The sequence below is a fragment of the Pristiophorus japonicus genome, unplaced genomic scaffold, assembly GCF_044704955.1.
Source record: "Pristiophorus japonicus isolate sPriJap1 unplaced genomic scaffold, sPriJap1.hap1 HAP1_SCAFFOLD_240, whole genome shotgun sequence".
NCBI lineage: Eukaryota > Metazoa > Chordata > Chondrichthyes > Pristiophoridae > Pristiophorus > Pristiophorus japonicus.
The window spans coordinates 317166-331784 of NW_027252123.1; the positions used below are offsets into that span (position 1 = coordinate 317166).

The 14619-nt window shown below is 43.2% G+C and overlaps 1 protein-coding gene across 1 annotated transcript; it reads left to right on the top strand.

The window, feature by feature from the left end:
- Positions 1-4638: 4638 nt before the first annotated feature.
- On the top strand, positions 4639-13786 carry LOC139245822 (probable G-protein coupled receptor 139). Its single transcript, XM_070871326.1, has 2 exons — positions 4639-4738; positions 12854-13786. Exons 1-2 carry the CDS (start codon positions 4639-4641, stop codon positions 13783-13785), a joined length of 1032 nt encoding a protein of 343 aa, XP_070727427.1. The 3' UTR covers position 13786.
- Positions 13787-14619: the final 833 nt, after the last annotated feature.

Sequence of the window (14619 nt, forward strand, 5' to 3'; positions counted from 1 at the left end):
GGGATAACTGAGTGAATCCCTTCCCACACTCAGAGAGGTGAACAGTCTTTCCGCTGTGTGAACTCACTGGTGTATCAGCAGGTGGGATAACTGAGTGAATCCCTTCCCACACTCAGAGAGGTGAACGGTCTCTCCCCAGTGTGAACTCGCTGGTGTATCAGCAGGTGGGATAACTGAGTGAATCCCTTCCCACACTCAGAGAGGTGAACAGCCTCTCCCCAGTGTGAACTCGCTGGTGTATCACCAGGTGGGATAACTGAGTGAATCCCTTCCCACTCTCAGAGAGGTGAACGGTCTCTCCCCAGTGTGAACTCGCTGGTGTATCAGCAGGTGGGATTACTGAGTGAGTCCCTTCCCACACTCAGAGAGGTGAACAGTCTCTCCGCTGTGTGAACTCGCTGGTGTATCACCAGGTGGGATAACTGAGTGAATCCCTTCCCACACTCAGAGAGGTGAACAGTCTCTCCGCTGTGTGAACTCACTGGTCTATCAGCAGGTGGGATAACTGAGTGAATCCCTTCCCACACTCAGAGAGGTGAACGGTCTCTCCCCAGTGTGAACTCGCTGGTGTATCACCAGGTGAGATAACTGAGTGAATCACTTCCCACACTCAGAGGGGTGAACAGCCTCTCCCCAGTGTGAACTCACTGGTGTATCACCAGGTGGGATAACTGAGTGAATCCCTTCCCACACTCAGAGAGGTGAACGGTCTCTCCCCAGTGTGAACTCACTGGTACATCAGCAGGTGAGATAACTGAGTGAATCCCTTTCCACACTCAGAGAGGTGAACGTTCTCTCCCCAGTGTGAACACACTGGTGTATCACCAGGTGGGATAACTGAGTGAATCCCTTCCCACACTCAGAGAGGTGAACAGCCTCTCCCCAGTGTGAACTCACTGGTGTATCACCAGGTGGGATAACTGAGTGAATCCCTTCCCACACTCAGAGAGGTGAACGGTCTCTCCCCAGTGTGAACTCACTGGTATATCAGCAGGTGAGATAACTGAGTGAATCCCTTCCCACACTCAGAGAGGTGAACGTTCTCTCCCCAGTGTGAACTCGCTGGTGTATCAGCAGGTGGGATAACTGAGTGAATCCCTTCCCACACTCAGAGAGTTGAACGGTGTCTCCGCTGTGTGAACTCCCCGATGTGTTTCCAGCTGGGACGTGTCGTGGAAACGTTTCCCACAGTCCCCACATTTACTGGTTTTTTCTCCAGTGTGACTGCGCTTGTGTCTCTCCAGGTTGGATGATCGGCTAAATCCTTGCCCACACACACAGCACGTGTACAGTTTTTCCCCGCTGTGAACAGTGTTTTTTGCTTCCATGGTCAAAGGCCGAAGATATTCAGGTCCCGATGAAACGAGTGACTCTGTCAGATCTGAATGTGATGTTTGGTTCGAGCCACTGGTCGACAAATCTTCCCCGTTTAATACCCTGTAAAGTGAACTTCTGTAAAGTTATGTGAAAGAATAACAATAGAACATAATAATAGGAGCAGGAGTAGGCCATATGGCCTCTCGAGCCTGCTCCACCATTCAATAAGATCATGGCTGATCTGATCATGGACTCAGCTCCACTTCGCTGCCCGCACCCCATAACCCTTTACTTCCATAATCGCTCAAAAATCTGTCTATCTCCGCCTTAAATATATTCAATGTCCCGGCTTCCACAGCTCTCTGGGACAGAGAATTCCACAGATTTACAACCCTCTGAGAAAAAATCCCTCCTCATCTCAGTTTTAAATGGACGACCCCTTACTCTGACACTATGCCCCCTGGTGTTAGTTTCCCCTATGAGTGGGAACATCCTCTCTGCATCCACCTTGTCAAGACCCCTCAGTATCTTTTATGTTTCAATAAAATCACCTCTCATTCTTCGTAACTCCAATGTGTATAGGCCCAAACTACTCAAACCTGTCTTCATAAGTCAACCCCCTCACCTCAGGAATCAACCTCGTGAACCTTCTCTGAACTGCCTCCAATGTAAGTATATCCTTCCTTAAATACAGAGACCAAAACTGCACGCAGTACTCCAGGTGTGGCCTCATCAATACCCTGTCCAGTTGTAGCAGGACTTCTCTGCTTTTATACTCTATTCCCCTTGCAATCCCAGCTTCTCCAATCTATCCAGATAACTGAAGTCCCTCATCCCTGGAATCATTCTCGTAAATCTTTCCTGCACCCTCTCGCAGGCCTTGATATTCTCCCTAAAGTGCGTTGCCCACAATTGGGCATAATGCTCCAGTTGAGGCCGAACCAATGCTTTGTGCAGGTTCATCATAATAGCCACACTTTTGTACTCTATACTTCTATTTATGAACAGAGATACTGTCTGGAACAGTGGCTCTCAACCTTTTTGTGTTCGCGGCACATTTTCGAATACTAGGATTTTTGGCGGCACACGTGAAGGGATTAAAAGGTGAACACAGGTTAAATAAAAGCAAGTTTCAGAAAATTTAAAAAACATTTTATTAATCACAGTATATGAAGATATTCAACATTGTACACATGTATATTATTAATTATTTTTCATTCTGAAAGTAACAATAACATAATAATATATAATAATAATTCCTCACGTTAATTATAGATTAATGAGAATTTTAATGTGATACTTGAACCTGACTTTTTTTAGTTATGTCACTAGTATTAGGGCGTATAACCGATAAGGCGACTCTCATTTCGTGTTCAAGTTCACCAAGTTTTTCCCATTTTTCTACATTTGATGTTTCTAAGATTTGAGAACCCTAATTCACACAGATATGATGTTGAAAACTGCATCAGAATTATCAAGGCTTTTTTTGATATTACAGGATATTCTTCTTCAATGGAAATCCAGAACGCATCAAGAGACATATCTGAATGTTTTATTTTAAGACCACGGTCTGTAGAACTCGAAGTCAATTCTTCTTCTTGCAATGTAAGATCAAAATCTGACATACTAATTGGAGAAAATGGATTTCTTACTCAATCACACTTCTCTACATCCAAAGATGGAAAATATTTGTTGATGTTCTCTTCCAGTGATGCCAAATGCTCTATCACTATAGGAGCAACCTTTTTAATACTGTGATTTGGTATCAAAGGGAACATTTCAAGATTGTTTTCTGTTGCTCTCTTTTTCCAGATAGAATTTTTTCCTGAACAGCTAATAGCTTGTCTGTCGAGGTGAGAATGTTTTCATTTGGCCCTTGCATACTGGTATTAACACTGTTAAAACAATTACATATACCTGCCAAATATGGTAACTTAGCACACCACATTTCACTCTTAAGGTATTTGCAAAAGGTATCGTTTCTTTCTCTTTCAAAAATACTGAGAATTCTTCTTTTTAGTTCAAATACACGACATAAGACATTTCCCTTTGAAAGTCATCTTACCTCTGTTTGCAAAAGTAAACATTCGTGTTGTGCATCCATAGCTTTGCAGAGCTGTTTAAACAAGCGAGTTTTTGAAGGTCTTGATTTTATATAATTTACAATATTAACAACTTGATCTAACAAGATTTTAATTCTAGTGGTAATGACTTGCAACAAGTGCTTCTCTATGCAAAAAGAAATGGGTGAATAATATATTTGGATTATTTTTTTTGCGAGGGTAATGCATCATTTGACACATCCCACCATAGATGGAGCACCGTCCGTGCAGATTCCAACACATGAGTCCCATGAAATTTTGAAGTCTTCTAAATATGAATTCACAGAATCAAACATGTCTTGACCTCTAGTATTTTCTGGAAGTTCTCTCCAGCACAGAAATTGGTGCAATATCTCGTTTTCATTAATGAAGTGAACAAATGATAATAATTGTGCTTTACTAATAATGTCGACAGACTCGTCCATTTGCAAAATAAAATTCGAGTTTGTAAGTTTCTGGGCTACATTTTCTTCAATGTTAGATGACATATCATTTATCCTTCTCCGAATTGTATGGTCAGACAGCGGAATTTTTGCAATTTCTTGTTCCGCTTCATCACCAAGCATTATTTTGACCATTTTACGATATGCAGGTAAAATAAGTGAGTGAGCTGTAGTATGAGACTGCATTTTCTGCGCTATTCATTCAACAACCTTTTACACTATAATTTAGATTCATTTTTCTGCAAGGTGCTGGTGCAATGCCCGACCCCTTCCGTGCAAAAGACATATATTTCTGATTCAATTGCCAACCAGAACTCCCTCAGTGAGACGGATGAGTGACGGACGCCCGGAGTGGTGTAAACATTGAAACATGTTTCAGAATTCGGAGAATTCAGTTGGTGCATCGACAGGATTTAACCGTCTCACATACCAGGAGGAAAACTGGAGCTGCTTCTGTTAAATGTGGTGCAGCAGAGCCTGGCTTTCTGTACATTGTTAGTTAGAAATGTGAGCAAAATATCACTCCAATCTTTGGGTGGTTTCACGTCAAACACTTGTATTATTAGTTTGGATATAATTAGTGCAGCACAAACATTACTGTGAAGGGTGTTGACGCGCTGCCAAATGACTGGAAGTAATATCAATGCTCCTGATCTTTCATGGTCCCACGGGAAATCTCCCGCAATTATAATTACGTTTTTCTCTTCAGCTCTCATCTCACAGTCAGTTGGAGCCCTGTGTTCAGTGCCAAGAGTCATCATCACTTCTCGGACAGAATGAGAGTTCCGGCCGTCGACTATCCATTTTCCTGGTTACCACCAGTTGTACAGGCAGGAATGATTTACTATCCGATTATAGCAGCCGTGGGAATCCCCGGTAAGTGATTATATTCCGTTACTAACGTCGTGAATAAAGTTGGGATTAACTTTATTCCTGCTCTTATTTCAGTAATTATATTTTTAATCTATTCTTCTCAATTCAGTTAAATGGCTGAAAGTCAGTGACTGTATTTCCCGCTCTACCTTTTTAAGTGAATGATCATTTGTTGCCTTTCTAATTTTCTTTAACACCCCATAAAAGCTTCAGATTATTTCCCCCATGTAATATCTTTCAAACTGGTTCGGTTTTATCTGAGAATCGTGCAATGAGTGATTCAATGGATTATTTTAATCCCATGTTTCCGTGCCTGCTCTCCTTTCCCGGAACATCGGTAATATCTGACAGATTATATTTTACTGAACATTCAGCGTGTTGTAAAATGCTCCATTGACTCCCGCTGTGGAGACAGACACTGACAGCCGATCATGGACATATACCTGGGAATTCGGACAGTCAGGACCGGGATTTGTTCAGTCCCGTTAATCAGAATCTACCCGCTGTTCTCGGTCTGGTTCCAGCAAAGTGCCGGATATTATTCCTGGTGATCACAATCCATGCCGAGTGTGGGATTGTGCTCCATGCAGGAACACAGACTCTCTCCCTCATCTTCTCCACTGACCGGTGACCAGCCTGTTCTCAGACTCGCCTTCACCCTCCCGGCGGAGATTGTTCTGCCTTCAGCCGGTGGGAGGCAGCTGGTTTCTGTCACATCCATTCCTGCAGCGGTACAGGTCAGACCGGGAATCCGTGCTGTGAGAGAGCGATTGGAACAAGGCAGCGGCGCTCTATGCAGCTGTCCTGGGATTGTCCACATTTAAAAACCCGTTTTAGATTCAATACCTGCATTTTAACCAAAGCACCGTCTCCATGCCGGGTCATGGTCCCTTTATTGTTCAGACCAAACACTTGCAGGGTGATAGAACATCGACTGTCCCCTCAGTAAGTCTGTCCGCTCGGTGATCCACACACATTCACTTTAATTTCGCTTCAGATACTGAGAGATAGAGGAATTTCTAGTCACATTTACCCACCCGGTCTCCATATCCCTTTCTCGCCTCTTCCTCCAGCCACGGACTCAATCTACTTTGAATTCTGACACAGTTTCTGCCTCAACCTCTATCCATGTGACTGAACTCCACCTCCTCCCCAATCCCTGTATAAAAAAGCTTCTCCCGCTCTCTCTTCTCTCTGTTCCATTGTCTTCTATTTCATCTACTTTCTACAGCGCCTCGTTCTGCAACACACATCTACTGGAATCAGTCTGCTTCTATCTACCTTCTTCCATCCTGTCAATAATTTTAAACACATCTGTCATATCGCCCTCTAATCTGTGTCTGTGTTACATTCCTCTATCTCACAATTACAGGTTATGTGGCAGAGCCCAGGGTATCGAACCAGTGTGTTTTATCACCCATGGTACCACTGACTAACTTTCCCACTTCAGTTGGGAAACTGAAATCTCACATCCTGTCTCCTGAGTTCCCAGCACCCTGTACTAATAAATTGCCTTGCATGTTTGTGTTTGACGAAACATGATCAGCATTAAAGTCCAATATTACGGCTGTTGTTTTTAACGATGTGCAGAGACTGTTTGAAGAGGTTACTGAATGAGAACACATTGAAGTGAGTTGTCTCACTGTCCCGCTGACTCTCACAAATCTCAGGATCAACGCAGCCTAATGCTCCTACTGCAAGTTTCGCCCCTGTATTACTAAGAGTATCTCTCACTATATCAGCTCACATGGTCCGTTGTAACAAGTGCCGCACCAAGAGTCCCGATCATTTCTCAGAGATCAGTACAGTTTGATTTATTGTATTACCATTTGCCGTGTTCCAGTTCTCGGCGTGGTAATTGGTGTTCCCGGTAACGTGCTTAGTTTGTGAAGCAAAAGCGCCAAATTGTTATTTCCATTCAATCTTGTGTCAGCTGCGGTAATTTTAACAATAAATATGATCAGTACTCGGTGCATTGGAATGTCTGTTCCCATCGTCTCAAATTGTATTACATTGTCAGTTAAGTCCCTGATTTGATAATGTTTTTCAGTTATTATTCGTAAAAATGGGAACCCACGTAATTAGCTGTAATCTTACGACTTGGATCGATAGTTGGTTGCACGGAAGGAACCACAGAATAGGGATGAATGTCGAGCGAATTTTGGCTTTTATCACAAGGGGGAAGATATTTACAACTGAGGACGTGCTGTTCTCGCTGTACAGAGATTTGGTCAGATCTCATTTGGAATATATACGTTCAGTTTTGGACAACATATCGCAGGATAGATGGATTGGCCTTCGAGGGGTTTCAGCGCAAGTTAACCAGACTGATACCACGGTTTAAAGTATTCAAATATGAGGAAAGGTTACATAACCTTGCCTTGTATTCCATTGTGTTTAGAAGGGTGAAACGTGATATAACCGAGCTATTTAAATAGATAAAGTTTTCGATAGTGTAGGCACAGAAACTGTTTCCGATGGCGGTTTAATCTAAACCAGAAGGCATTATCCTAAAATTGGAGCTCGGCCGTTTAAGAGTGAAATCAGTAAACACTTTCTCACACAAAGTTTAGTCGAAATTTACACTCGTTCTCCCAAAATCCTGTCAATTAATGGTCAATTGTGATCGATAGATTTGTTAAGGTCAGGGTCTCAAGGGATATGGAACCAAGACGGTAATTGGAGTGAGGGTGCCGATCACCCATGGTCTACTGGAATGGTGGAAAAGGCTTGTGGGGCAGAATGATCAAATCCTGCGTTCCTATACGTCAGGCACCAGAGTCATCATTTCTGCAATGAGCTTTCCGGTAATCGCAGGTCCAATTTCAGTGTATCTGAATGTTCTACACGAAAAAATGTCCGATGATATTATTGCAGCCCATAGAGGTTCCAGCACTCATTTTAACAGGTTACCGATTGCATAAATCCGTGTCTCGCTGTAATACCTGGAGGGCCTGGTCATTGCTCTGTCGGTCCTGAGGTGATTATTTGTCAGACTTGGGTCACTATCGGAAATTCCGAGAATATCTGTCCTCCATTCCCTCCAAACTTTGCGAGATGTTTATTGACGTTACAATGTTTTTGAATCTCCAACTCAAAATCTAACATTGTTTTACATGGAATGTCTCGGAGCAATGCGGTTCTAAGTGAGAATGAGCCCAGTATTCACACAGTTGGATGTCGTTAGAGTGTGAAATTGTTTCAGTTAATCGTTAGCAGCGTCAGGAACCCCTCGCTAATGTTCTCCTCTTTGCATGCTCTGGTTAACTTATCTACCTGGCCTTTAAATGTAACAGCCGGGGCTCCCATCTGAATCAGAAGTTTTTGGGTTTGATACCCTGTCGAAAATCTAGTCTGACATTCGTATGACTAGCCATGGCAGTTTTTCCGAATAAAGCAAACCCTAGCCAACTTTACCAACCAGATGTTGTATTTGTGGATCTTGCTGTAGTATATATATACATTTAGTTACATTGCAAGGTATGTTACGAAGTTTTAGAAACCATCTTCTGACAAACAGTGAAAGGCCATCTTAACTTTGTTGGAGTGTAAAATACACGTGTTTTATTTCACGCCATTTCTGACAAATACGGTTGTGTTTTAAGGAAATCCTGAAACCATAGTGGTGATGTATTTATTCAGAGCTGAATTCGTGCACCAAGCACAGTTATGGTCCGTAGCCACAAATTTCATTTTTAAACATTTGCAGTCAGTTATACACACATGTAATGATTATATTTGGGACATTGCACAGGCAGTGGAACCGGAGACTGAAGGGATGGAGAGCTTGGAAAATAGAAACATTAAGACACAGTAGTAATGATATTTTAATTGGAACTGGCAACAGTTGTGGTTGGATTCAGTGAGAGAAGGACATTGTTTCTCTTTTTGTCCTGTCATTATATAGCAGCTGCAATTAGAAACAAGAATAATTGTCAAATCGTTTTGTTACGAGAATATTTGTTAATCAGGTATCACCAATATTTAAACTGTGACTCTGTTTAAACCGAGGAGATAATGAATTAATTGGCAATGACATTTCTACAGCCACCAATCTCCCCAAATATCCCCTCACCATCACCTTTGATGCCCTATTTCCTATTAAAACAATTAATCTCTCTCACCCTGGCCTTTCCGCTGGTACAGCCCTCAGTCTCGCTCACTCAAGTACAAGGGCCGCAGACTTGTACGGATGTGTCGGACAACTGATTTAACCATTCTACGCCAGATTTGGCGAGACCACATAAAGTATTATCGGGCCCTACTCGTGTCTGCTAAAACTGCTCACTATTCCAACATCGTGCTAGAATGGAAATATAACCCCCGGCTACTATTCTCGACTGTTAACCTTCTTGTTAAACTCCTCTCCCCAGTCTCCACCACACTCACCTCCAACAACAAGTGTGAGTAGCTCATGGAATTATTTGTCTCAAGGATTGAGAACACCCAATCAGCTGCCTCTGCCACTTCTCTTCCTTCCTCGAGCCCAACGGGTCAAACATCCCCTAAGTTTCCACCCTGCCCTAGCCATGAAGTCGCATCTCTCTCTAGTCTCTCCCTGATCTGCCCCTCTTGACCTCTCCATGCTCATCTTATCCATGAGACCCACTTCCAGCTCACTTGATCTTGACCCTATTCCCACCAAGTTCCTCTCCTTCAAATCTACCGTCATCACCCCTCTCCTCAAAAAACAACCCTTCACCACACTGGGCTTGCAAGCTATCGCCCCCTCTCCAACCTTAATTTCCACTCCAAAGTCCTTGAACATGTTGTCGCCTCCCGGAACTCCATATTTAAATCCCTTCAGTCTGGTATCCACCATGCCACACTACCGAAACTGCTCTTATCAAACTCACAAATGGCATCCTTTGTGACATTGACAAAGATAAGCTTTCCCTCCTCATCATTCTCGACTAGTCCCAGCCTTTGATATGGTTGAGTACTCCATTTTCCACCAATGGTTCTCCAACTGGGTGGGGGTGTACATGCCTGGTTCCATCCGTATCTCCCTAATCGTAGCCAGAACATCACTTGCATTCGCTTCTATTCTCACGATAAATCGTTGCATATCGTGTTCCCCAGGAATTTATCATTGGCCCCCTCCTGTTCTCCACTATATGATGCCTCTTGCCGACATCATCCGAAAACACAGCTTCAGTTTCCACATGTAGGCTGCTGATACCTAGCTCTCCCTCACCCCGACTTCTCTCGAGGCCTCCAAGGTCTCTAAATTGGCAGACTGCTTGTCCGACATTCAGTACTTGTTGAGCAGAAATGTTGTCCAATTAAATATTGGGAATACCGATGGCATTTTCTTTGGGTCCCGCCACAAACTGTGTTCACTAACCAACGACTCAATCCCTCTCCCGTGTTCTGTCTGTGACTGAACCAGACAGTTCGCAATCTAGCTATCCTATGAGAACGGGAAATAATCTTCTGGCCATATATCTGCAACATAACTAAATCCACCTGTTTCCACCTCCATAACATTGCCCGTCTCCGCCCCTGCCTCAGTTCCTCTGCTGATGAAACCTCCATCCATGCCTTAATTACCTCGAGTTTGTACAGCTCCAACACACTCCTGGCTGACCTCCTGCATTCTACCCTATGTAACCTTGAGGTAATTCAAAACTCGCCAGTTCATTTCCAATCTCGCACGAAATCCCACCTGTGCTCGCTGAGCTACATTGATCCCGGTTCAACAACACCTCGATTCCAAAATTCTCCTTCTGTGTACAAATCCCTCCATGGCCTCGTCCCTCGTTATCTCTATAATCTGCTTCAACATCGCAAGCCCCCAATATGTCTGCGCTCCTCAAATTCTACCCTCTTGTGCATCCCTGATTATAACTGCTCAACCATTGGTATCCGTTCCTTCAGTTGACCGAGCCCTGAGCTCTGGAACAGCCTCCCTAAATCCTCACCGTCTCTATAAATCCCTTTCTTCCTTGAAGACAGTGCTTATAACCTCCCTCTGACCAAACTTTTGGTCATCTGTCGTAATTTATTCTTATGTGGTTCGGTGCCAAATTTATTTGTTTTGTCTTGTAACACTCCTGTGAAGCGCCTCGGGATGTTTTATAAAGGCGCTATATAAGTAGAAATTATTGTTGTTGTTGTAATAATGTTACAATTATTGAATTAATTCAGTGATTTGACAAATACTGAACAGGGGACATGATTTTAGCAACTTTTATGAGGCTCTATACGTCAGATACATAAAGTACTGACAGATTTGGCCATTTGCAAAGCCCAGTCGAAAATATTATCTCCTCATATCTTCGCCATTATTTCATGCAGCTCACCAGCTAACAACTCTGTGGAGCACCGTCACCACACGGACTGCAGCCGTTCAAGAAGGCCCACCTCCGACTTGTAAACAGCACAGGACGGCCCATCTCTTGTGTTTGATTCAGAGTTACTTTGTCTATTTTTCTATTTAGATTTTCATTATACTTCTGTATCCATGGTAACCAGACGCCCCCCCCCCCCCACACTCATAATTAACTATATTAATCTTATATACCCATGTGATTTAATTCCCAGCTAAGACTGTATTGTCTAAACAAAGTTGAACGGGAATGCAGTTAATTATTTCTACACCGGCCGCCTTATCTTGTTCAGGATATCTTTTCAGTGCCGATGTTTCTTTTGTATATGTAGTCTCTCTCTCGCTCTCTGTCTGTCTCTATTTCTTTACAAATGAACACATCGAGCTCTACGTATATCAAGTTGGAACAACTGCTATATGTCACACTATCCTGCACACCAAAGGAATCCGAATCAAACACTTCTGAGCATATCTTACATTGTTGATAGATTGTGCTGGAAGCTCAGGTACATATAATGTCCCACATCCGCTGGGATGTATTTTCCGCCAGTATTTCTCACCAGAGACAGATTCTCCAGATTGCTATGTGCCGGATTAATATTAAAGATGGATTCTGCCAATTCAGAGCTAAGACCTTACCACGGAGCCTTTCTGAAGCTGAATCTCGGCAGGTATCTCCTGGGCTGGACTACAGCCTCTATTGTCACTTGTACTGTATCTTTGCTTCGGTCTGGAGATCGCCACCCACAACTCCCTCTGAAGTTTGCCGCATTATTAGAGGCGTCAAAAGCGAGGAGAAGATTATGCCCCTTGTGCCATTGTGTACTTTGGAATGTATATTTTTCCTAGGATTACAGAAGAAGGTGCAAAATAAGATTGTTTGTTCATGATCACATCTGAACTTCTCCCCCTTGTGGTTATTGTTAGAGTTTGTCCAGATGGGGGTTGCACTGTACAAGACACCAATGTAAAGACCTGAGACTTCTGGCCACTAAGTCAGTTGTTCAGATTAAATGTTTATCTGGTGGATTATAAACGTAACTGTTGCAACTTGGTTGAGTTCAAACATACCAACTCCCCTATTATCGTGGTGTTTGACAGTAGTTTGTCCAAACGTCTTTACTCATAGCCTCCAGTCTGCGAATACAACATGAGAACTCTGAGCCATTCCGTACCCACACCTTGTATCCGCTCCCCTTTCCTGTCCACGGACCCAAATCCCGCACTTTGTCTCACCCTCGGTTGTTCCCCTTTAGTATTCACTACATTTCGTTCAGGCGTCATTCTCACCGCTCCCCAATCATCTCCCAATTTAGAATTGACCATTCATGACTTATTTTCAACTAGTTTTCTGTTCATTTCTTCCTCTGTCACTGAACTGCTACTTTTCACAATTATCCATAACTCCTTCTCACACTGTGCATTTATTCATACATTTAAATGGCCAGTAGTTTACTCGGATCTCCGGTGGATTTCTACACCACTTTCTACGAAGTTGCAGTGGCAGAAGGGTAACAGCTCCGAGGAAATTTCCAGAGTCTATTTGTCTATTCTATACACTTTGTGAATCGTTTATTTTCGCGTTTTTACCCCACACTCACAGATATTTACCATTGCAATTGTATGTTAAAATCCTGTTCTGCTGGACAATTCTAGCAGCGGTAAAGAGTTCAGTTCCAGACCCCAGATCCTGCAGTAAAGTACATTTCACACCAAATCCTGGTAACTAACTCCCTTGCTGTAACCTGACGGCTGATTCCCTGTTCCTGTGTGTTTCCCTTTTACAGCTAATGTGGTGACGATTGTGATCCTGTCCCGGGGAAAGTGCGGTCTCTCCAGATGTATCACTCGCTACCTGGTGGCCATGTCAGCGGCTGATCTACTGGTCATTATCACTGATGTGATACTGGTTCGGATTAATGATTATTATTTCCCGACTACCTTCCTGCACATCACACCTGTGTGTTCTTTCCTCCTAGCGTTGATGCGTGCAGTCACCGATATTTCTGTCTGGTTAACCATCGCTTTCACTTTCGATCGTTTTGTTACCATTTGTTGCCAGAAGCTGAGGGCTAAATATTGCACCGAGAAAACTGCATCCCTGGTTATAGGAACCGTGTGCCTGCTGTTCTGTATAAAAAACATCCCCTGGTTCTTTATATATAAACCCTACTATACAATCGACAATGTACCCTGGGGCTGTCATGAAAAACCCGAGTATTACACTGTAACTGCTTGGGTAACATTTGGCTGGATTAACCGCTGTTTTACCCCACTGCTCCCAATATTCCTCATACTGCTGCTCAATGCTCTGACTGTAGGATACATTTTGGCGGCCAGCAGAGTCCGCAGGAGGCTGAGGGGCAGCAAGAAAGATGTGAATCACAATGATCCGGAGATGGAGAACCGAAGGAAATCCATCATCTTACTCTTCGCAATATCCGGTAACTTCATACTGCTCTGGACAACCTATGTGATATATTTCTTATTAATGCGAATTACAAACCAGTATTATCATACAAATTTCAAAGACCCGATGCTTGTTGCAGACTATACCAGCTACATGCTGCTGCTTTTGAGCTGCTGTACAAACACGTGTATTTATGCAGTAACCCAGACTAAATTCAGAGATGAGCTGAAAAATGGGTTGAAGTATCCTCTGAGAATAATATTTAATTTAGTTCAGGAAAGAAAAGTTCAGAGCAATTCCCAACATTAGATTTGCATTACATCACATATCGTATCCTGAGTTATATTTTACCTGAACCTCAGCAGGCTACAACTCAGGCCCAGGCTTCTTCAGACACAACACTGGGCAATATCTGACAAGGCCTGCGGTTTCCTATTTAAGTGTCTGTGAACAAGGTAGAAGACCATTATGTAGACAGTGGGTTATAATAGAGGTAGCAGTTTAATTGGATTAAATCATGCTCCTGGACACAGAGAGATAAAAGTCCCAGCATTGAGGTTTAGGATGTTGTGACCATGGAATGTTTATTGCCGGATGAACATCAGAACACGTGGGTTATCCCAGGGGAGTGTAAAAGGAGAATACGCCTATCGATTTAATAGCTGAAGAATATCAGAAAGTGAATGATAACTGCGTTGGTTTTTGTGTGTGGAAAATCCTGGAGAATAATAAACAGATCATTATATCAATCAGCATGTATTTTCTTTGAAAGTTTACATTCTCCAGTTCACGAACAGCTTCTCCATCACCTGCGGCTCTGTGGAATTTATTGGAACTGAAGTGATGTTGATTGTGGCCGTGAGTCCATTGTCCTGGTGTCTGTGAACGGTGGTGTTTCCAGCAGCGAGTCCCCTTTCCCACTGTCTATGTACAATGGTGTTTGCAGAGTAACAACACCACTGGCAATGAGAACCAGTAGCACGGTGTGTAGGCAGCTGCAGACTCTTCTCAGGAAGAAATGACCAAGGTGCCCATTGCCTGCTGTCAGATATCTGTGACCACAGGTCAGATTGGGCACTGTGACAGCAATGTGATTCTAACTTTGTGAGTAGCAAAATAGCGGTGCTTTCATCGAGCTCTCCT